Raw genomic sequence first — 24,275 nt, 5'->3', positions numbered from 1 at the left:
TCCAACACGCAATATTTTTATTTAATGACAATGTAATGAAAATCCCCTTGACAATGGATGAATCCACACTAGAGGTTTGTACAAAGAACAGACCCCACACAATACAGAACACACAATTGAACTGATCCACCTCTGTGGGCAGAAAGGGGCCTCATCTGCTTTTTCTGCATTTTTTTAGCCTATAGTTCAGCAGGGTATATATATTGGGCTGCTGCTAGAAAATCATTGTTATTTGTAGACCAGCAGACCAGCTAAAATGGGGAAGGTAAGAAGTGCATTCAAAATAAGAATTTGACAATATGTGTATTATATATTTCTACTACTCAGTTTATGTCATAAATGTAATACTATATATAGCTAAAGAACTTAAGATGTAAAACAGTCCTCTATAAATATATCACTCTGATAGCAAGGATTTGTTCAAAACACTTAGGGGTTCTTTTGACTTGTATATAATCCTATACAGAAGAACTTTGAAAAACAAGAAAGCATATGTGAATACTACAGTTTTGTCTGGTAGCAGATTTTCTAGGAACATATCACTTGTCTTGTTGGCTCAGTCTAGGTAGGCCCCTATGACAACACAAGGCCTGATCCATCAACAAGCTAGCTTTCAGTTGCTGATGGACCATTATTATCCATCCTCTGTACCTCTGTATATAGAAAATGGAGTATGTAAGCCCTCTGTCTACCTAAGTGCTGGAATCTCAAAAAGTAATATATTGTGGGTGGTGACCATAGAACTTTGCATTTGTACAATTCTACTTGTGAAACAATGTGAGGTTATATATCATGGCTTGCATATGCTATAGATATATGAATGGACAGTACAGAGATCTTTCTAGTGATTTTTTTTTTATACCTAGGCCGGTAACCATGACAAGGGGGCATCCTCTATGTCTAGAGGAAAGAAGGTTTCACCATCATTAGAGATGGATATTATTTACTGTAAGGGCAGTGAGACTATGGAACTCTCTGCCACATGGTCTGACTCAATAAAAAAGTGGAAAAATTCTTCTGGAAAAATATATTACAGGTTATGAATATTAGATTTATGGGGAGAGAATGTTGATCTATGGATTTATTATGATTGCCATAAAGTTTTCCTGTTATGTAGCGATTGGCATCAGCCTCATAGGGTTTTTTGCCTTCCTCTTGATCAACACAACAGGGTTTTAGGCTGAACTTGGTGGACTCTGGCCCTTTTTTTCCCCTCTAAATTATGAACTATGTTACTATGTCACCACTCTAAACCATGCACTTATCTTAAAGGGTACCTCTCATCAAAAAAACTTTTGATATATTATAGATTAATGTAGGCAGAATAACTTTACAATGCATGTTATTAAAAAATATGCTTCTTTCTATTCAATTTTCCACTTTGAAGAAATGACCACTAGGGGTCTCCCTACCAATCCTGGCATCAAGCATTTCAGACTCATGCTGGAGTCCTAAACACTACGAGCTGCCAGTCTGCTTTGTTCACAAAGGAGAACACTCAGAGCTGCCAGCCTGCTTTGTTCACAGCCTGTTTGGCTGTGAACAAAGCAGGCTGGCAGCTCTGAGTGTTTAGGACTCCAGCATGAGTCAGCTGACAGGACTGTTTGCTGACAGGACTGATCAGAAAAAATACAATAGAAAGAAGCATATTTTTCATTAACATGCTATTGGAAAGTTATTCAACATTCATTAATCTAAAATATATCAAAAGTTTATTTGATGAGAGGTACCCTTTAAAAACAATGGTCTCTCTCTAACCAATGTTACGCTCTTTGCATGGATATGCCATAGTGAAGATGTAAGTAGTGAAGTAATGGCTTTAGAATTTGCTTTGATAGCAGAAAAAAAATCTTTATGTGTATTAATTGAATTATATTCATCAGCAAAGTTAATGCTACTTTACTTTTTTCTTGCTAGATCATCTTTTATGAAGACAGGAACTTTCAAGGCCGCTCTTTTGAGTGCAGCTCTGATAGCTCTGACTTACTCTCTCTGTTCAATCACTGCGGCTCAATCCGAGTTGAACATGGCAACTGGATGATCTATGAGTTTCCCAACTACAGGGGATGCCAGTATTTCTTAAAGAGAGGCGAATATCCTGATTTCAACCAATGTTTGGGCTTTGGAGATACTATCAGATCCTGCAGAATAATTCCCCAGGTAATTTCATACTTTAAATTAAGCTAAAACCTGGGACAAAATTAACTGCCCCTAAAATCGAATAAAATTGATTTCAGATCAAATGGACAAATGCCTAAGTGATAATCCCCTCAGGCTAAGTTTCCACTAGTTTTTTTTTCTGGCAGTTTTTGGAACACTGCTGCTGCAGTTTTTGAGCCAAAGCCAGAAGTGGATCCATAAGCAATAGGACATATAAAGGAAGAACTTACACTTCTCTTTCCTTATAGATCCACTTCTGACTTTGGCTCAAAAATTGCAGTGGCAGATCTCCAAAAACTGCCAGAAAAAAAAAAATGTGGAAACTTAGCCTCAACCTGTTTAGTGGTAACTACCTCAAATTTGGGTATATGTAAATTTATAGTTTATTATTAAATTGGGTATTCCAGAGAATTTTGTTTTCTTTTAAAATCTGCTCAGGGTGCAGTAAAAAAAAAAATTCTATACCTACTCCCTTGCACCTCAGCCCTGCCTGCTATATCCATGTCAGTTCCTCACCCACTGCACTTTGTTGAGTATGTCCCACACAAGGATCTTCATGCTGCAGTGATGTTCTGCCTCAGCCATAGTCGTTGTGTGATACAGACACAAGTAAGGGCAGCATGGTGGTGGACCATGTTTGAAATAGCAGACATGGCAGGGGTTCATGGCTGATGAGTACATATTATTTTTTCTATTTTACTGCACCCTGAGCACAGTTTAAGAGGCCCTGTGGTAGGGGCTGGCTGATCACATACCTGTTTACAGGATAGTGATTTATCCCCTTTTCCGTAGATATAGGGCTTGTTATGGCCTGTGTGCTCTGTATTCAGACGGAAAGGGGGTAGGGTTGTAGCTAGACCATCAGATAGGCTAACAGTGCAGTGCAGTACAGAGTCGAGGATGGATTTGGAAGTTTGGTGTGTTGAGTATAACTATGCTAAATAGTTGCTATGTATATACATACATACATACATACACACACAATATCTCACATACGTGAGTATACCCCTCACAGAAATATTTTATTATATCTTTTCATGTGACAACACTGAAGAAATGACCCTCAATGTAAAGTGAGTGCACAGCCTGCATAACAGTGTGTAATGTTGCTGTACTCTCAAAATAACCTAATACACAACAATTAATGTATAAACCTTGGCAACACAAGTGAACACACCCCTAAGTGGAAATGTCCAAATTGGGCCCAAAGTGTCAATATTTTGTGTGACCATCATTATTTTCCACACTGCCTCACGACTCTTAGGCATGGAGTTCACCAGATCTAACTTCACCAGAAGTTGCCACTGTAGTCCTCTTCCGCTCCTCCATGACAACATCACAGATGGTGGATGTTAGAGACCTTGCATTCTCCCACCTTCCATTTGAGAAAGCCCCACAGATGCTCAAAATGGTTTAGGTCTAGAGACATGCTTGGCCAGTCCATCACCTTTACCCTCAGCTTTATTAGCAAGGCAGTGGTCATCTTTGAGGTGAGTTTTGGGTCATAATCATGTTGGAATACTGCCCTGCGGTCCAGTCTCTGAAGTTAGGGAGTCATGCTCTGCTTCAGTATGTCACAGTAAATATTGCCAATCATGATTCCCTCAATGAATTGTAGCGCCCCAGTGCCAACAGTTCTCATGCAGTCCCAGACCATGACACTCCTGCCACCATGCTTGACTATAGGTAAGACACTTGTCTTTGTGCTCCTCACCTGTTTTCTGGCACACACATGATGGACTCCATCTACCCAAATAAGTTTATCCTGGTTTTATCAGACCACAGGACATGGTTCCAGCAATTCATGTCCTTAGTCTGCTTGTGTTCAGCAAACTGTAGGTTTCCTTGTGCTTCATCTCTAGAAGAGGTTTCCTGCTGGGATGACAGCCATGCAGACCAATTTGATGCAGTGTGCAGTATCTGGTCTGAGCACTGACAGTTCTTTGCTATGAGCTGCCATATTGTACTTCCAGTGACTAGCGTTAGAGAGTGTGAGAACGATAACACCAAGTTTAAGACACCTGCTCCCTATTCACACCTTGTAACACTAACGAGTCACATGACCCTGAGGAGAAAAAATGGCTAATCCTATTATTGATATTTCCACTTAGGGGGTGTACTCACTTTGAGTTATTTTGAGAGGATAGCATAATTTTATATATATATATTTATTTTTTATTTTTTATTTTATTTAGAATTTTTTTATTTATTTTGTGCTAGTTGTGTTACAGGTTTTCTTAAGATACAATTATATATAGAATTAGTTCACCTGCTCAGGTGAGCGAATCTACAATATTTTTGTCTGACTCCAAACATAATTAGTCTCCCAGCGATTCATTTTTGTTTTGAAACGTTTGTTCCACTTTCAAAGCACCATGCTTGTATGGTAAATTCAGATATCCATATCCAAGTCCAAGGTGACCTCAGAGTGTCATACCTGACCTTCAGCGCAAGTGTTGTACTTTAAAAGCTTAAAAATAAAATACTGTACATTCACTCATCTTCATCAACTACATATCTAGTTTTAATGTATATATCTAGATAAAATCTGCATAAACAATTTAGTAAATTTGTAAAAATGTGCATTAAACTGGCTACAGACATTAGCATCCATTGAGTGTCTCAGTTTTTTTGTTGCAGTCAGATTTCCTGCCTGGAACAAGGAATACACATATATGTAATGTAGCTACAACTTCATGATCAATAACCCAACGGCAAATCATTTGTATCATGTAAAATATTGTGCCTTTCTGCTATTTCACATTTATGTTTTTAAACAATAAACAGTAAATTAAATGACAACTATCTACAAGCAAGAAACATTTCAAATCAAGAACATTAAGTGCTCTTTATCAAGGGAATAGGTATCTATAAAACAGTAATAGTAATTTCTTAAAGGGATAGAACTTTAATCCTGCTAAAATAAAACAAAAAAAAAACAACAAAAACCTGGACTAACCTTCTGCCGTTCCCCCAGGTGCCTCTGGTATCAGTGCCCTGTCCTTCAGTGTGGTCCTTTTTTTGGTTGCGGGGGATTTATGTGTCAGACTGCAGCTCAGCTTATTGCCAGCAGCAGTGCTGTCCCACCACCACTAGTAGTTGGCTGATGTTGGCAGTGGGGCGTATTGAGCCAGGGTCCCAGTCTCCTTCATGGTGCTCAGCCAATGCAGCTGGCAATTAGCTGACCTGCAGTCTGATGCATTGACTCCCGACAACCAGAATGAGTCACCGGAGGCCAGAAGAAGGAAGCAGGAGGCACCAGGGGGAGTGGCGGGAGGTAATAGCAGTTCTATTCCTGAGTACCATCTTTATAAGCCTTTTACATGGTGCAATCTACCAGGTAATGGGGACAGCTTATGGGCCATCAGGAAGCTGCCAGGTTCTCTTTAAGGTCAGCTAAACTGTTTCTGATTGGGTAGATAGGTTTTCCTACATCAGATTACTATATTATGGTTGATATAAAGATGATTCCCAGAAAGCTAAATGCCACAATGAGCCATGTGCAGACATTGAGCAACCAGAGGATACTCTGAAAAGTAAGCACTAAAACCAGCAGAATTGTAAATGTAACTGTGGATAAGAATAGGTTTTAGAACACTTTTTCAACTTTATGGGGGACATTTATCAAAACCTGTGCAGAGGAATGGTGCAGTTGCCCATAACAACCAATCAAATAGCTTCTTTCATCTTTCACAAGCCTCTTTACAAATGAAAGATGTGATCTGATTGGTTGCTATGGGCAACTGCACCACTCTTCCTATGCACAGGTTTTGAAAAATCTCCCTATATGTAATGTTCTATGTGGATGTTTTGTTTGCAGGACTAAAATTGGAAATCTACTATATTTGTAAATGTCTGCGCACAAAACAATGCCAAATGTCGTTACTAATATCACTAGCTACTGTGTTTGGTCTGTTAAAGGGGTTCTCCGGTGCTTACACATCTTTTCCCCTATCCAAAGGATAGGGGAATAAGATGCCTGATTGCGGGAGTCCTGCCGCTGGGGACCCCCGGGATCATGCACGCGGCAAACCATTTGTAATCAGTCCCCGGAGCGTGTTCGCTCCGGGACTGATTACAGGCGACCACCGGGCCGGCGGCGTGTGACGTCACGCTCCGCCCCTCAATGCAAGCCTACGGGAGGGGGTGTGACAGCTATCACGCCCCTCCCGTAGGCTTGCATTGAGGGGCAGAGCATTGTTTTGTGTGCAGACATTTACAAATATAGTAGATTTCCAATTTTAGTCCTGCAAACAAAACATACACATAGAACATTACATATAGAGGGAGATTTATCAAAACCTGTGCATAGGAAGAGTGGTGCAGTTGCCCATAGCAATCAGATCACATCTTTCATTTGTAAAGAAGCTTGTGAAAGATGAAAGAAGCGATCTGATTGGTTGCTGATTGGGGACTGATTACAAACGGGGTGCCACGTTCATGATCCCGGGAGTCCCCAGCGGCGGGACTCCCGCGATCAAGATGTGTAAGCACCGGAGAACCCCTTTAAAGTCTTTGAGTGAGTCTAAATGCCGATTTGCCATTATCCCAATGAATATCAGTGATGTAGCCCCAAAATGTTATGTGATTAATTCTATATCTAATAAAAATATATGTAATAATAATATGATTTTTGTGTAATACATATTGAAATGCTACTAATAAAAGTGAAATTCCCTTGACATTTAACCCCTTAAGGATGCAGGACGTACTCAAACGGCCCCTTTTCCGAGTCCTTAAGGACTCAGGACGTTGAGTACGTGCTGTCAAATCCCTGCCCCCCGCCACTAGCCGGAGGGGAGCCGGTGCCCGATGCCTGCTGAAATCGTTCAGCAGGCATTGCGGAATATCGCCCAGGAGGGTCATGATGACAATTCAGCCCAGCGATCTGCGGCAGATTCCGGGTCAATCGGGTCTCCAGTGACCCGGTGACCCGGAATTACAGGCTGTTCGGGGCCGTCTCTGACGGCCCCGAACAGCCATAGCCAGCAGGGGTGAGGTGGCACTGGTGCCACCTCACGATTGCCCTGATTCGTCGGCTGGTTAACCGGCCGACCAATCTGGGCACCTGCTGCGGGTGTCATTGCCCGCAACCCGCTCCGCCCCTCTTCCGGAGCACGTGAGCGGGTGCTGGACGTGGACCCTGGGAGCTGGGGACTCCGATCCCCGGCGTCAATGTTGGGATCGGGGCCCCAGGAGCGGCGACAGTGGCGGGACTGACCTGTGCCCGGAGCAGCAGTAGGAGGTGAGTGACAGCCTCCTGCTGTTGCTTAGCAACAGCTCCCAGCATGCAAAAAGGGCATGCTGGGAGCTGTAGTTATGCAACAGCAGGAGGCAGACCACCACAAATCCCAGCATTCCCTTGTGGGCATTCTGGGACTTATAGTTTTGCAACAGCTGGAGGCAAATTTTTTCTATGGAAAAGTGTACATTCAGCTGTTGTATAACTACAACTCCCAGCTTGCACAATCAGCTAAAGTGCATGCTGGAAGTTGTAGTGGTGCATCTGCTGGTTGCATAACTACAACTCCCAGCATGCCCATTGGCTGTCGGTGACTGCTGAGAGTTGTAGTTTTGCAACAGCTGAAGGCACACTGAGTTAAGTAGCAAACCAGTGTGTCTCCAGCTGTTGCATAATTGCAATCCCCAGCATCCCCAGCCAAAGTAGTATGCCTCCAGCTGTATGCCCTTCCGCTGTCCGTACATGCTGGGGGTTGTAGCTTTTGCAACAGCTGAAGGCACACTGGTTGCAAAACACTGAGTTTGTTACCAAACTCGGTGTTTCACAACCAGTGTGCCTCCAGCTGTTGCAAAACTACAACTCCCAGCATGCACTGATAGACTGTACATGCTGGGAGTTGTAGTTTTGCAACAGCTGGATGTTTCTCCCCCCCCAATGTGACTGCCAGCGAGAAACTACTGTGAACCCCCGCCTGTACGACTGTACCCTAAAAACACTACACTACACTAACACAAAATAAAATAAAAAGTAAAAAACACTACATATATACATGCCCCTACACAGCCCCCCTCCCCAATAAAAATGAAAAACGGCTGGTATGCCACTGTTTCCAAAACGGAGCCTCCAGCTGTTGACTGTCCAGGCATGCTGGGAGTTTTACAACAGCTGGAGGCACCCTGTTTGGGAATCACTGGCATAGAATACCCCTATGTCCACCCCTATGCAATCCCTAATTTAGGCCTCAAATGCGCATGGCGCTCTCACTTTGGAGCCCTGTCGTATTTCAGGGCAACAGTTTAGGGTCACATATGGGGTATAGCCGTACTCGGGAGAAATTGTGTTAAAAAATTTTGGGGGGTATTTTCTGCTTTTACCCTTTTTAAAAATGTAAAATTTTTGGAAAACCAAGCATTTTAGGTAAAAATTTTTTTTTTTTTTACATATGCAAAAGTCGTGAAACACCTGTGGGGTATAAAGGTTCACTTAACCCCTTATTACGTTCCCCGAGGGGTCTAGTTTCCAAAATGGTATGCCATGTGCTTTTTTTTTTGCTGTCCTGGCACCATAGGGGCTTCCTAAATGCATCATGCCCCCAGAGCAAAATTTGCTTTCAAAAAGCCAAATGTGACTCCTTGTCTTCTGAGACCTGTAGTGTGCCAGCAGAGCACTTTTCACCCCCATATGGGGTGTTTTCTGAATCGGGAGAAATGGGTCTTCAAATTTTGGGGGGTATTTTTTGCTATTACCCTTTTTAAAAATGTAAATTTTTTGGGAAAACAAGCATTTTAGGAATTTTTTTTTACATTTTACATATGCAAAAGTCGTGAATCACCTGTGGGGTATTAAGGTTCACTTTACCCCTTGTTATGTTCCCTGAGGGGTCTAGTTTCCAAAATTGTATGCCATGTGTTTTTTTTTGCTGTTTTGGCACCATAGGGGCTTCCTAAATGTGACATGCCCCCCAAAAACCATTTGTCGCTACTTCCCTTCTGAGCCCTCTACTGCGCCCGCCGAACAATTAACATAGACATATGACGTATATGCTTACTCGAGCAAAATTGGGTTTCAAATACAAGTAAAAATTTTCTCCTTTTTACCCCTTGCAAAAATAAAAAAATTGGGTTTACAAGAACATGTGAGTGTAAAAAATGAAGATTGTGAATTTTCTCCTTCACTTTGTTGCTATTCCTGTGAAACACCTAAAGGGTTAAAATGCTGACTGAATGTTATTTTGAATACTTTGGGGGGTGCAGTTTTTATAATGGGGTAATTTGTGGGGTATTTCTAATATGAAGACCCTTCAAATCCACTTCAAACCTGAACTGGTCCATGAAAAAAAGCGAGTTTCAAAATTTTGTGAAAAATTGGAAAATTGCTGCTGAACTTTGAAACCCTCTGGTGTCTTCCAAAAGTAAAAACACGTCAATTTTATGATGCAAACATAAAGTGGACATATTGTAAATGTGAATAAAAAAATTATTTGGAATATCCATTTTCCTTACAAGCAGAGAGCTTCAAAGTTAGAAAAATGCTAAATTTTCATATTTTTCATCAAATTTTGGGATTTTTCACCAAGAAAGGATGCAAGTTACCACAAAATTTTACCACTATGTTAAAGTAGAATATGTTACTTAAAACAATCACGGAATCAGAATGATAACTAAAAGCATTCCAGAGTTATTAATGTTTAAAGTGACAGTGGTCAGAATTGCAAAAAATGGCCGAGTCCTTAAGGTGAAAAAGGGCTCAGTCCTTAAGGGGTTAATCATTTTATTTTTTTATTTTACTCTAGCAAACATCTTGCAAGATTAGAGTCTATGAGAGAGAAGACTTCAAAGGCCAAATGATGGAATTCACAGAAGACTGTCCACAAGTTTATGAGAAATTCCGCTACCATGACATTCACTCCTGTAATGTTCTCGAAGGCCACTGGATATTTTATGATGAACCTAACTACAAAGGACGTCAGTATTACCTGAGACCAGGAGAGTACAGGAGATACAGTGACTGGGGTGGAGTGAATAGTAGAGTTGGCTCATTCAGAAGAGCCACTGACTTTCAGTAACTCATTAAAATAATGCATTGCATTGTTATTAATACTGCTAATAAAATAAAATGGTATTAAGAACTGCCTTTGTGCCTGAATTATTCATTTTGATATACAGACAGCTGTGCATTACTTTTTGTGGTGACCGACAGTGGTATGGCGAGACCACGCGGGTGTAGCAGTGTGAGTGGTGGGATCAGATGGTATTAACCCTGGGGCAAGATGTTGATAGCCCCTAGTGTTCATGACGCCAGTGTGGTTTTCGGGTTCCGGAACACCACACACCAGGATTCTCCGCTATCCCAGTTGCTAGTAGTGAAATGAGAGTCCACAACCAGTTATGGTCAAACGGAGGCTTTACTGAGTATAAGACAGAAGGAATTATCTTCACAGCTAAGGCCAGAAGGACCTCACAGCTTGCTGGACCAATATACTTGTAATTAACTTGACTTGAGACTGGACTTGCATTACGCTCTTTGTCATAGAATCCATTGACATTGAACGTACCAAACCGCTTTCAGCATCTCATCAACACCGAGTCTTCTGGATTTTTCGCTTTGATACACTTTGGCCTGAGGGCCTCAATGAATGCATTGAAAGAACAGATACCTGAATTTCCATGACATACTGATCTTACATGATTTTACTACTATCTTTTACATTTTTTTTTACATTTTTTCAATCCCTTTTACTATCTGCACACCAATAATCAATATTTATATATACACACTCTCTATTATACATTTTTACTGTTTTCAGATATTTTAATTACATAATCTGTATGCTTAACATGACATCATTCCCATTGTATCACGCCTGATGAAAGGGTTTACTCCCAGAAACGCGTTGTGTGAGCAAAATAAAGAATATTCACTATAATCTATGGTTCCCGAACCTTGCTGATCTTAACCTACCTGCCAGCAGCGTGGACACAACTTTCCGGTTTCACCCTCCTCCTCCTATGTTCTTTCCTGGGACACCACATTTTTGCTTATGGTGTTAGATCAGATTAAGGTAAAAACATCCATTTTGTTGGTAATTACCTTGGGAAGACTTAAAGTGACTGCAAAAAACTGAAAGATATTATGGGACCCTGATAACTAGATATACCAGCAATAAGTTAAAAAAAAATTTTTTTAAACAGCGCAGATGAGGTCTTTATATGATGTATGCTCTAGCAAAGTGAGCAGACATACATGCAACAGAGAAACCAGAGAAATATATTGCTTTCAGTAATCTACATATAGTGCATATATTTATGTAGTGCATGGGTTTTATGCGGTTTTATTAAGGGTGTTGATAGGATTGTCTAACTGCTTTACCCAACTTCTGACACAGAGGTAGCAGCAGAGAGCACTGTGGTCAGACTGGAAAGAATTGCACAACATACAGAAGCTCATAAGCAGAAGGCGGCTTAGGATTGTTAAATATACATCATTTACAAATCTGTAAAAATCATCTGGCACCAGTTAATTTCAAAACTTTTTTTTTCCCCTCTGGAGTACCCCTTTTATTTGTACTTTACATATAGTTTACATAATTTGTATGGTTGATAAAAATACAAGAGTCCAGAAAGTTCAACCTAAATTCTACTGTGTTGATCCAGAGAAAAGCACCCCCCCCCCCCCATGAGGCTGATGCCAATTTCCCTGTGACAGTGGAGAAAATGCCCTCCTGGCTTAAATATGGCAGTAAGAATATATTCCTGGATCAATGTTCTATCCACATAAATCTAGTATCTATAACTTGTCCATAACTTGTTATATATATTTTTTCAGAAAAACATCCAGGCACCCCCTTGTGGCAGATATTTTCATAGTCTCACTGCTCTTACAGAATCCTCATCTGTGATGGTGGTGAATCCTTCTTTCCTCTAGATGTAGAGGATACACCTTGTCATGGTTACCAGCCTAGAAAAAAAGATCACTGGAAAGATCTCTGTACTGCCCCTTTATATATTTGTATATTGTGATCAACTTGCCCCTAAGACTTCTTTTCTCTAAACTAAATGTCCCCAAGCTTGATAACCAGTCTTGGTACTGTACTGTAATGTACTGTAATGATTGTGTGACTGGGAGACTACAATGGTGATGAGAGGTGCAGGGGGAGGGGGGTTATGGGAGTGATGAGAGGAGCAGAGGGGTTATTGGGGCGATGAGAGGTGCAGGGGGGGTTTGGGGGCGATGAGAGGTGCAGGGGGGTTATGGGGGTGATGAGAGGTGCAGGGGGATTTTTGGGGTAATGAGAGGTGCAGGGGGGTTATGGGGGTGTTGAGAGGTGCAGGGGGGTTATGGGGGGGATGAGAGGTGCAGGGGGGTTATCGGGTGATGAGGAGAGGTGCAGGGGGGTTATGGGGGTGATGAGGAGAGGTATGACGGCGGGGGTTGTGGGAGTGATGAGGAGACATTTATTTGGGTTTATGGGGGTGATGAGGAGAGGTGCGGGGTGGGGTCATAGTAGGGATGAGGAGAGGTTTGGTGGGGGTAATGGGAGTGATGAGGACGCAGAGGATAAGAGGAGGTGTATATGTATATCTGATGTTTATGCATGTGTGGCAGTATTATATTTAGGGTACAGTGTGTGGCAGGATTATATTCAGTGGATACAGTGTGGGGCAGCAGCATATTCAGGGTACAGTGTGTGGCAGTATTATATTCCGGGTACAGTGTGTGGCAGGATTATATTCATGATAAAATATGTGGCAGGATTATATTCAGTGGGCACAGTGTGTGGCTGTATCATATTCAGGGTACAGTGTGTGGCAGTATTATATTCAGGGTACAGTGTGTGGCAGGATTATATTTAGTGGATTCAGTGTATGGCAGTATTATATTCAAGGTACAGTGTGGGGCAGTATTATATTCAGGGTACAGTGTGGGGCAGGATTATATTCAGTGGATGCAGTGTGGGCAACATTATATTCAGGGTACAGTGTATGGCAGTATTATATTCAGGGTACAATATGTGGCAGGATTATATTAAGTGTGTACAGTGTGTGGCAGTATCATATTCAGGGTACAGTGTGTAACAGTATCATATACAGGGTACGGCATGTGGCAGGATTATATTTAGTGGGTACAGTGTATGGCAGTATTATATTCAGGGTACAGTGTGGGGAAGTATTATATTCAGGGTATAGTGTGTGGCAGTATTTTATTTAGGGTACAGTGTGTGGCAGTATTATATTCAGGGTACAGTGTGTGGCAGGATTATATTTAGTGGGTGCAGTGTATGGCAGTTTTATATTCAGGGTACAGTGTGGGGCAGTATTATATTCAGGGTATAGTGTGTGGCAGTATTTTATTTAGGGTACACTTTCTGGCAAGGTTTTAATGATTACTGTCTTCATACAGAGGATAAGGATCTGCTGACAAAGTGAGAAGCCAATGATGTTCGGGGGTTAGATTCTGCAGAGAAGATGGAGCTGGAGGAAGACCTGGTCTCTGGACCAGATGATGAAGAAAAGATAACAGAGAATACATCACTCAAGTCAGAAGACGTCACTCAGTTCACTGATATCATTGTGTATTCTTCTGACTATCCCATCAGAACGGTAGTCCCTTGTAAGTTCTGCAGTGATGATGGGTAAAACTGTGTCCAATCTGTGAGGTAATTTTTTGCATCAGGGCCCTGTGGTTTCTAGCTATGCCCCTGCCTGGCACTGATCACTAAAGTTAAGCTTACTGTCAACCAGTACCCCCAAGTCCTTTTTGGTAGAATTTTTCCTAATGTTTTATTATTTAGCACATAATTGTACAGTTTGTTTTCACAGCCTAAGAGCCCAAGTGCATATACAGTGGGGATCAAAAGTTTGGGCACCCCAGGTAAAAATTTGGATTAATGTGCATAAAGAAGCCAGGGGAAGATTGAAAAAACTCCAAAAGGCATCAAATTAGGCTGGGTTCACATCATGTTTTGTCCCATACAGGACCGCAAGCTGACTGCGGTCGGCTCATTTTTGCCCCGTGTGTGGTTTTCCACCGGACCTAAAATCGTAGTCGACCACGATTTTAGGTGCGGTGGGAAAACCACATAAGGGGCAAAAATGAGCCAACCGGAGTTAGCGTTTCACTCTGGTCAGCTCATTGAAATGAAGTACATATGGGACCGCATACGAAGGCATACAGGAGCGCAAGTTTTCAGCTGCCCCTGCTGTATGTGGTCCCGTATGGCCTTACAGATTAGACATTCTTATAATATGTCAACAAAAGTTAGATTTTACATTTACACTTTCAAAATAACAGAAGACAAAAAAAATGGCATCTGCAAAACTTTGAGCACCCTGCAGAGTTAATATCTTGTACTGCCCCCTTTGGCAAGTATCACAGATTGTAAATGCTTTTTGTAGCCAGCCAAGAGTCTTTCAATTTTTGTTTGAGGTATCTTTGCCCATTCTTCCTTACAAAAGTCTTCCAGTTCTTTGAGATTTCTGGGCTGTCTGTCACCCACTGCTCTTTTAAGGTCTATCCATAGATTTTCCATTATGTTGAGGTCAGGAGATTGTGAAGGCCATGGCAAAACCTTCAGTTTACGCCTCTTGATGTAATCCCCCATGGATTTCGAGGTGTGTTTAGGATCATTATACATTTGTAGAAGCCATCCTCTCTTTAACTTCAGCTTTTTCACAGATGGCATCAAGTTAGCATCCAAAATTTGCTGAAATTTTATTGAATCCATTTTTCCTTCTACTCGTGAGATGTTCCCTGTGCCACTGGCTGCAATACAACCCCAAAGCATGATTGATCCACCCCCATGCTTAACATTTGGACAGAGGTTCTTTTCATTAAATTCTGTTCCCCTTCTATAAACGTACCTTTGCTCATTCCGGCCAAAAAGTTAAATTTTAACCTCATCGGTCCACAGAACTTGTTTCCAAAATGCATCAGGCTTGTCTATATGTTCATTTGCAAAGTTCAAACGCTGATTTTTGTGGTGAGGACATAGAAGAGGTTTTCTTCTGATTACTCTTCCATGAAGACCATATTTGTACAAGTATTTGTCTTTATAGTGGAATAGTGTACCACAACTCCAGTGTCTGCCAGGTCTTTCTGGAGGGATTATGCAGTCAAACGTGGGTTTTGAATTGTTTTTCTCACAATCCTGTGAGCTGTTCTGTCTGATATTTTTCTTGGTCTTCCAGATCTTGCTTTAACTTTCACTGTTCCTAATGACTGCCATTTCTTAATTACATTCCGAACAGAGGATATTGACATCTGAAAATGTTTTGCTATCATCTTATAGCCTTCTCCAGCTTTGTGAGCGTCAACTATTTTCAGTTTCAGATTTCTAGACAATTGCTTTGAAGAACCCACGGTGCTGATTGTTGGGGCAAGGTCAGATGAGTCTGGGCATGAGTCTGAGTCTTCCCAGATGATGATTGAGAACAATCCATGACACTGGCAGGTCTCAGCTTTGCAAAGGGGGCAGTGCATGCTATACATTCTGCAGGGTGCCCAAACTTTTGCAGACGCCATTTTTTTGTTTTCTGTTATTTTGCAAGTGTAAATGATGGAAATAAAATCTAACTTTTGTTGACATATTATAAGAATGTCTAATCTGTAATTTGATGCCTTTTGGAGATTTTTCCATCTTTTCTTGGCTTCTTTAAGCACGTTATTACAAATTTTTACCTGGGGTGCCCAAACTTTTGATCCCCACTGTACTTACATTTACTCACATTAAACTTAATGTGCCATGTCTGTGCCCAAGCCTCCAGCTTCCCCAGATCCTTTTGTAATATTATGTTATCCATCTCTTGTGGTGATCACCTTACCCAGTTTAATTTCATCTGCAAATATTGAAATTCTACATTAATAAACATATTGACCGATCCTGTATAAATCTATGTTGGTTCTGTGTTAGAAGCTGAGTGCACGTCATAGCGGTATAGTCCCAACATTAGCTATGGGTCCTGGCTGCCACATTTGTGATATTGCAGGGTGCATAACTGTTCAAACATATACATTTAAATAAACCTCACAATCAATGACATATATGTAAAAAAAAATACCAAAGCCCAGAATATTTTTGGTTACTTCATATATAATAAAAAAAATTATAAAAATCAATCAAAAGTCCCATCAAAACAAAAATGGTAATGATAAAAACTACAACTCACGGTGAAAAACAAAACAAAAAAAAAAACAGCTGTCATACATTCCTGTATATTAAAAAATAGGAGAGTTATAGGGCTAGAAGAGGATAATTGTAACCCCTTAAGGACCAGACCGATTTAGTTTTTTTTCTTCCACGTCCTTTAATAGCCATGTATACGAGTAAGCAGCTTCAATGGAGACGCCGGCTCAACGTGGCGCTGGACACAGACCAAGCAGGTAGGTGATAGACAAGGTGTTTATTTACCCAGAATGCAACGCATTTCGCTGCCTAAGCAGCTTCATCAGGCATAGGTGGGAACAACAAAGCAGTGCATTTTATAACAGCATTAATTAGTCACAGCGGGAACCAATGATCGCCGAGGACCATTCAATGCCGGAGAAAATGCATAGTGAAAAGGTTTTAACAATTACGAACAAATGTATATCGAATACATAAGAACCACAAATAGTCATACAAAATTACATAATACTAATAATATAAAATACATATATAAAAAAACACAAAAAGAAGGAAGATTCCTTATTTTTGTGTTTTTTTATATATGTATTTTATATTATTAGTATTATGTAATTTTACTCATTTTTCCATAACATATGAACCAAAATGGAAAAAAAAATATTTGTGAGGGGAAATTGAAAAAAAAAGCTTCTTTTCTTTTTTGTTATGCCATTCAATGTGTGGTCAAACTAACATGCAATCTTTATACTTTAGGTTGGCCAATTAAAATAATACCCAATATGTATACTTTGCATCATGTTTTACCAATGTTAAAAAATTCTAAAATGTAATTGTCCGTTTCAGAGCACTATAACTTTTTAATCTTTTTGTTGACCAGGCTCTATGAGGGCTCATTCTTTGCACCGTGATCTGTAGTTTTATCGGTACCATAGGGGTATTGATCAGAAATTTTGAATTTCATGGCATTTTTCTGTGGTATGATGTGATAAAAACCCTGCAATTCCTGGGTTGGTATTTTTTTTTTTTTTTTTTACACTTACGAAGTTCACCGTACGGGATAAATAATGTTATATATTAATAGTTCAGACAATTATGCACATGGCAATAGTTTATTTTTATTATTTTTACAATATTGTTATATGGAAAAGGGGGTTGATTTAAACTATTGATTTGGAAGGAGTTAATGCATGTGGATAAATCTTTATTACGTTTATTACACTTTGTTGGTCCGCTTAGGGGACTTTTAGAATTGATCATTAGAATCCTCATACAGATCTATGCAGAACTACATTAATTTGTGGAGCCACAGACCAGACCGCAGGAGAGGTAAGCCCTCTGGATACCACTGCAGAGGATGATGGGATGTCGGGCAATCCACCCTACTAGACCACCAAGGAATCAGCTGAGGGCCCCCCGTATGGCACAGGCTCCTGATTCGAGCCCGTGTCATACCGGGCAGCCCTCAGCTGATTATACCCTTAGTGGCACAATGATGTTTATACACGTCATTGCTCATTAAGTGGTTAAGCGTACTCATTTTCGTACAAAAAGGTTATAACTTTTTTTTAAGTAGTAAAACAAAATAAAATCTTTATAAATTGGGAATAATCACAATCATATGGACCGACTGAATAAATATAGTATGCAATTTTGATCGAATAGCGCACTGCAAAGAAATTGAAGCCCCCAAAATTTCCATAATGGTGGTAAGTCCTCATATGGGTTTGTAAATGAAAATTTGAAAGCGTCATGGCTTTTAGAAGGTGAGGAGGAACAAAAAGGAAAAATCCTTGCATCTTTAAGGGGTTAAGATACTCCAGAATAGCATCTCTTTAAAATCTCTAAAAAATCTTACCCACAACAGATGTAAAACTTACAGACCTATAGTTCCCAGGATCCCTTTTTACCTCTTTTTGACCGAGCAGCAGAATGTTTAAAAGTTTTGGTTAATCTCTGCAGCTTGACATTAACACACTCAGGAAATTGGAACCAGAAGTCACCGGAAGTCCCGTCGGCTTGCATGGGGCTTCAGAGAAAAAACCCTACACTTGCATAAGGGGTTAGAGTTGATTTAACTCTGCTTCATGTTGAGATGTATAGTAGATAGATAGATAGATATGGAGCCCATCTCCTGTACTCTGCTGGAGAGTCGGCTATCCTTGGCGAGACCAAGTCCAAAAAAGGTCAATAGTGAGGCTTTTTCAAATGTGTTAGCTGTTATTTGGTCTTCTTGCCTGCTCCAGTGACGTCACGAAACATTAACAACCAGCAATACCGGACTTGTGGGAAAAGGATGACAGAGATGCTGCTGGTCGGAGCAGTCTCCCAACCCTACCCACAAGTGCACGTATAAGGTTTTTGGGACCTTTTTTGGACTTTATACAGCATAATAAGAAAGACTTTAGATACAGGTACGGGGCACAGCATTGTGTGAAATATATAACAGTACGGACGGGAGAAAGAGACATCTTCAATTGCATGCCTTTCTCCCCAATAGCATAAATGCAGAAAACAGCAGAATATTGCACCAAGGGTGCACTTCCAGCAGGACATTGTACCCTGGATTCATAAAACACACATATGTGAACATTTACATTTTATTTATTTAAACAGATCTATTATTCACATAGTGACACAGCAGCTATACAGCTGATTGTGACCTATATCAGGACAGCATACTGCAGACTATTGCACCTTCACAATATAACAAATTAAACAAAATTAAACAAAAAAATCAATTTTATATGCATGTTATATACTCATAAAATAAAATGTGGTCCTAATTAGCTCCGGTATTGTTTATTTTATATATCATGAATAGGTGGATATTGGAGATAAGGGGGCATGGTTAAGGGGGAACCTAGCTATGGTGTGTTATATGGGGGGACCTATGTACCTATCTTACCTTATGTTGGGGAAATAATGCAAAGGGGCACTATTGGGGAAGAACTCCCTACTTATCCTATGTGAGGGGGACCTACCTATATTACCGTTACTGCGTGAAATATTAATACAAAGGAGCACTATTGAGGAAGGACCTGTGAGGAAAAAGTACAAAGATGAGCTATTGGGAGGGGAGGGAGGAAGCAATCTAATGGGGGAAAATGTTGGGGAAAGGAGGGAATTAGTAGGGAAAGGGGGAAATGGGGGATTACCTATATGCTTACCTAATCAGATAGTTTATCTACTATAAATCTACAACATAGGCGGTCTACTTATGTTCTGTTTGCTGACAATAGAAAAATACCACCTGTGTGAGGGCACAAAATGGTAATATCACTGCATGGTGGTAAAAAGAGGGCACATCTGTGTTAGAGCACAAAAGGGGGCACAACTACTGTATGCACCCTTACGGTGTGGGTAGCACTATGGGGCTTCTATTACTGTGAGCTATTTTAACCTTGGGCCACTATAGTTGTGAAGTTTGTAGGTGGGGCAAAAGCTGGAAAATTGTGGAGCTCAATTCTACAGAGATGAGTTGTGGCTGGGAAAAATCTTTATGAAGGCTTGGACCAAATGGAGAATAAATTGGAAAGAAAATGCAATTAAAGAAGACGTCACCTGTCCAAACTTTTTCCAGTTAGGCTATGTTCACACATCCGAATTTCCATGCAGAATTCCGGATTGGAATTCTGCACTGAGATTCCACAGCAGCAGAGTCCCGTTGAATTCAACGGGATTCTGCTACGCTGTGCATCTAGTGCGGAAAATCAGATTCCAGTGTCCTCAGAAAGAATGACACACACAGTTTTATATGAATCGTTTCAAATATGGTTCACAGTACAAAACACTAAATGTAATAGTGCACTTATGTGTCTAAAACATTGTGGCTATATAGATGGTGGGGCTCATTAAAGCATCGCACTGAAACCATCAAAGAGTTAAAACAGCTGGGGGTGCAGCCTTGGCCAGTGATGTGAGGAGACAGAGTTAAAACTTCTGAATTCCAGCCTTGGATTCAGACATATGGAGAATAGAAAGGAGAAGAAGTCATTTATGGTAGGGTGGGCTCACCAAGATGCACTTTCGCCAATGTAGACAAAAATCAATGCAGCGGCCCTGCATGTCTGGAACTTCCCTTATTCCAAATTAATTTTGGGGGTCCAAGTGGCCTCTGAATGTAATGGGAAAATAGTCCCTGTAGTCCCCTGTTGTCTGAAAGTGGCCTTTCAGACATAATTATTTTAGAGCAAAATTAGTATGTTCTACTTTTTAGTTTGACATTGCCAGTCAGATAACTTAAAAAGAAATATGAGCTAAGGAGAGAACATGGTTATTGGGAGAGAACATAGACTATGCAAACAGAAAACAAGAGAAATATATTTATCCATAGTGATTCAATGGCAGCTGCACCACCACCAGGGTTTTCTTCCTCTTCTTCAAGAGGCTCCAAATATGTTTCATTTATGTATTCAAACAAGTACAACATAGAGGTCAGTGTTTCTTCACAAGTAGGTTTAATCTGGTCAGCTGGTAATTCAAATCCAAATTCACCATCATCTCTTAGTTCATAGGTATATGAAAATGTGATGTTAGCATCAGCTGCCCAGTCTCCTGAACTTCCTGAAGTTTCATCTAAAAACACAAAAATGAGAACTTTAGAAGAGAAAATGGAGCTCCAGAATAAAGCAGACCCCTTTGTTCTAGATGTTGGATCTTCCTACTTATTTAACCCCTCCAAGCAAAAGGATATTTAAAGGATATAAAATACTTTAATACAGTAGTTTTGCGTGTGATTAGAAGACAAAGGAAAGACACAGTAAAGGCACATAGTAAAACAAGAGAAATACAAAAAAGGTTTAAAGTCAATAAAAATCAGTTTTTGAAATAAAAACTGATATTGTCAAAAAGTTTAATAAAAAATAAACTTATTGGTATTGCTCTATTTCTAAAGATGTAGTTAAAATATTATTTATACTGTATGGTGAATAAAAAAATTTCCCCAAACAATGGAAGAACATGCACCAAAAAGTACATTTTTGTTCTGAACGTGAAGGGAGCGCTTTCTTCATGCACTGCGGGTCCCAGCTGCTATCAGCAGCCGGGGGCCTGCCAGTAATGGCGGACATCAACGTTCATGATGATGCCCATCAATAACTCTACAGATGCTGTGATCAATACTGATCACAGTATCTGTAGCATTACTGGGGCTTTGTATGGCTCATCAGACCACCTGTAGCAGGACCCCTCACCTGCCTCTTGCCCCTCTCAGTGGATCTTCTTATCTGGCCTGCCTTCTGGCATATCAGAGAAGTAGATCGAAGATAACACTGATCAGTGGTATGCCCATGCATAGTGATGAACACTGTTAAAAATCAATAGATTGCTATAAATAGTCCCCTATAGGGACATAAAAATGTTAAATAAATAGTAAAAAGTGAATTTGAATAAGCCCTTCACAAATAAAAATGGAAATAGCCCCGTTTTCCCATTTTACAAAAAAAAAAGAGGAAAAATAATTAATAAACATATTTAATATTGGTGCGTGCGTAAATGTCCCAACTATAAAAATATATTGTTAATAACCCTGTTTGGAGAATGGTTTAAACATTCAAAAGTTGCTGGTCACATCACATTTCAATAAAAAAGAAAAAAAAAGTCATTAAAAGGCACATACTGTATACGCAAAAGCAGAACAGTAATAGAAAAGCATGTAACCATGGGAATTTTTTTTAAATCTAATTGACTCACAGAATAAAGAAAACATGTCCATTTTACCGTAAAAAGTGCAGAGTGAAAACCAAACCTTTCAAAATTAGCAAATAATATTTATTTTAGATTTTGTGAGACATTTTGGGGGAGATTTATCATTCTTTTCAAACGTATGGCTTTTATATGACAATTTTTTATAACATACTTTTGCTTACATGCAACCTATTTATCAAATAGTCGCACGACCCTGATAAATAAAGCGCATGTAAGCAAAACCCGGGAAACTCGCCTACAAAAGTATTTTTTTAAAGTAGAAAAATTTTCCCTTATGTTAGTAGCCGAATTTCTTTATCTACCCTTTATTACCAGTAGCGTTGCTAGAGAGTGATGGGAGGGGCAGATGTACCGCATCGGGTGACGCCCGGACTAGCGGCCTGGCACTAAATAGCTTCACTCCAACTATTCCACAACAAGCCATCCACTCTCCTCAGAAATAAGAAAATACTAAAAGCATGCTATTCCGTACCATGAATGTCCATACTCTGGAGGCTTTTTTGTTTAATTTTGAGCCCGCATTTTGTGAAGTTGGTGGACGAAGTCTTGCGTCGCTGCACTGAAGCCGGAGTTTACGTCAGGAAGGAAGACAGCGCAGCACCAACAGGCACATAAACAATAGTGAAGCCACAAAAAAAACAAAAAAAAAAAACTGCTCGGTATGTTACCCACCCCAAAGTGTGCATGAAGCTGTATTACTATGGATGTTTCTATTTTTTTTAACCCCTTAAAGGGGTACTCCGCCCCTAGACATCTTATCCCCTATCCAAAGGATAGGGGATAAGATGTCAGATCGCCGGGGTCCCGCTGCTGGGGACCCCGGGGATCACTTCTGCAGCACCCCGCTATCATTACTGGGCAGAGCGAGATCTCTCTGCACCTAATGACGGGCAATACAGGGGCCCGAGCATCGTTACGTCACGGCTCCACCCCTCGTGACGTCACGGCCCGCCCCGTCAATACAAGTATATGGGAGGGGGCGTGGCGGTCGTCACGCCCCCTGCCATAGACTTGCATTAAGGGGACAGGCCGTGATGTCATGAGGGGCGGAGCCATGACATCACGCTGCTCCGGCCCCTGTATCGACCGTCATTACGCACAGAGCGAACTCGCTCTGTGCAGTAATGATGGCGGGGTGCCGTAGCGGCAATACCCGGGGTCCCCAGCAGCGGGACCGCGGTGATCTAACATCTTATCCCCTATCCTTTGGATAGGGGATAAGATGCCAGGGCGGAGTACCCCTTTAAGGACGGCGGGCGTATGCTTACGCCCCCGTTTTAAAGTCCTTAAGGATTGAGGGCGTATGGATATGCCCGTGGGAATTCCGGTCCCCGCCACTCGCCGGACGAGGACCGGACCGTGGTGACTGTTGATATCTATCAGCAGGCACCCAGTGCAAATCCCTTGGCGGCTTTTTGGGGTCAATCGGGTCACTGGTGACCCTGTGACAGCCCCGAGACAGCCCCATTCACCCTTACCCTGCAGGAATCAGGTGGCACAGGTGCCGCCTCGTGATCACGTGATTGATCAGTCGGAATGACCGATCAATCATGATCCTGCTGGGCGGTGATCGGGACGGTGAAGATGGCGGAGATCAGCGGGGGTCTCCTACCTTGCCCTGGTCCGGCGGGGGTCCCCTCGGGATCGGTGGCGGTGACAGGAGCAGCAGGATCGGCGGCAGCAACGGTGGCGGTTCCAGCGGAAGGATACAGCAGGAGGTGAGGCCTGATCACTTCCTGCTGTTGCTTAGCAACAAATTGCAGCATGCACAGGCAAAGGGCATGCTGGGAGTTGTAGTTTTGCAACAGCTGGAGTTCCAAATACAACTCCCAGCATGCCCTTTGGTAGTCTGTGCATGCTGGGGGTTGTAGTTTTGCAACAGCTGGAGGCACTTTTTTTCTATGAAAAAGTGTGCTGCCAGCTGTTGCAAAACTACACCTCCCAGCATGCAGAGACTACCAAAGGGCATGCTGGGAGTTGTAGCAGTGTGCCTCCAGCTGTTGCAAAACTACAACTCCCAGCATGCCCTTCGGCTGTCAATGCATGCTGATTGTTGCAATTTTGCAACAGCTGGACACACATTGGTTGTGAAACTGAGTTTGTTAGCTAACTCAGTGTCTTGCAACCAGTGTGCCTCCAGCTGTTGCAAAAATACAACTCCAAGCATGCACTGAGAGACTGTACATGCTGGGAGTTCTAGTTTTGCAACAGCTGGAGGCACACTGGTTTTGCAACACTGAGTTAAGTAACAAACTCTGTGTTTTGCAACCAATGTGCCTCCATCTGTTGCATAACTACAACTCCCAGCATGGAGTTGTAGTTTTG

At 41.2% G+C, this 24,275-nt stretch overlaps 2 protein-coding genes across 4 annotated transcripts in view; one reads left to right on the top strand and one right to left on the bottom strand.

The window, feature by feature from the left end:
• The window catches only part of LOC130285550 (gamma-crystallin 2-like), a 184,801-nt gene extending 174,577 nt beyond the window's left edge, over positions 1-10,224 (top strand). For all 3 annotated transcript variants that reach the window (XM_056537094.1, XM_056537092.1, XM_056537093.1), the window contains 2 exons: positions 1,918-2,160; positions 9,915-10,224. In XM_056537094.1, coding sequence (XP_056393069.1) covers positions 1,918-2,160; positions 9,915-10,187 — 516 coding nt within the window. In that variant the 3' untranslated portion in view covers positions 10,188-10,224. The remainder of the gene's footprint in view (positions 1-1,917; positions 2,161-9,914) is intronic.
• An 8,715-nt stretch (positions 10,225-18,939) lies between these two features.
• Positions 18,940-24,275, bottom strand: part of LOC130284897 (carboxypeptidase O-like) — a 239,466-nt gene continuing 234,130 nt past the window's right edge. The window contains exon 11 of the mRNA XM_056535811.1: positions 18,940-20,819. Coding sequence (XP_056391786.1) covers positions 20,518-20,819 — 302 coding nt within the window. The 3' untranslated portion in view covers positions 18,940-20,517. The remainder of the gene's footprint in view (positions 20,820-24,275) is intronic.

Source organism: Hyla sarda, chromosome 8 (assembly GCF_029499605.1).
Source record: "Hyla sarda isolate aHylSar1 chromosome 8, aHylSar1.hap1, whole genome shotgun sequence".
Lineage (NCBI taxonomy): Eukaryota > Metazoa > Chordata > Amphibia > Anura > Hylidae > Hyla > Hyla sarda.
Note: the sequence above shows the minus strand (reverse complement) of the source record. Positions and strands in the feature narration are given on the sequence as shown.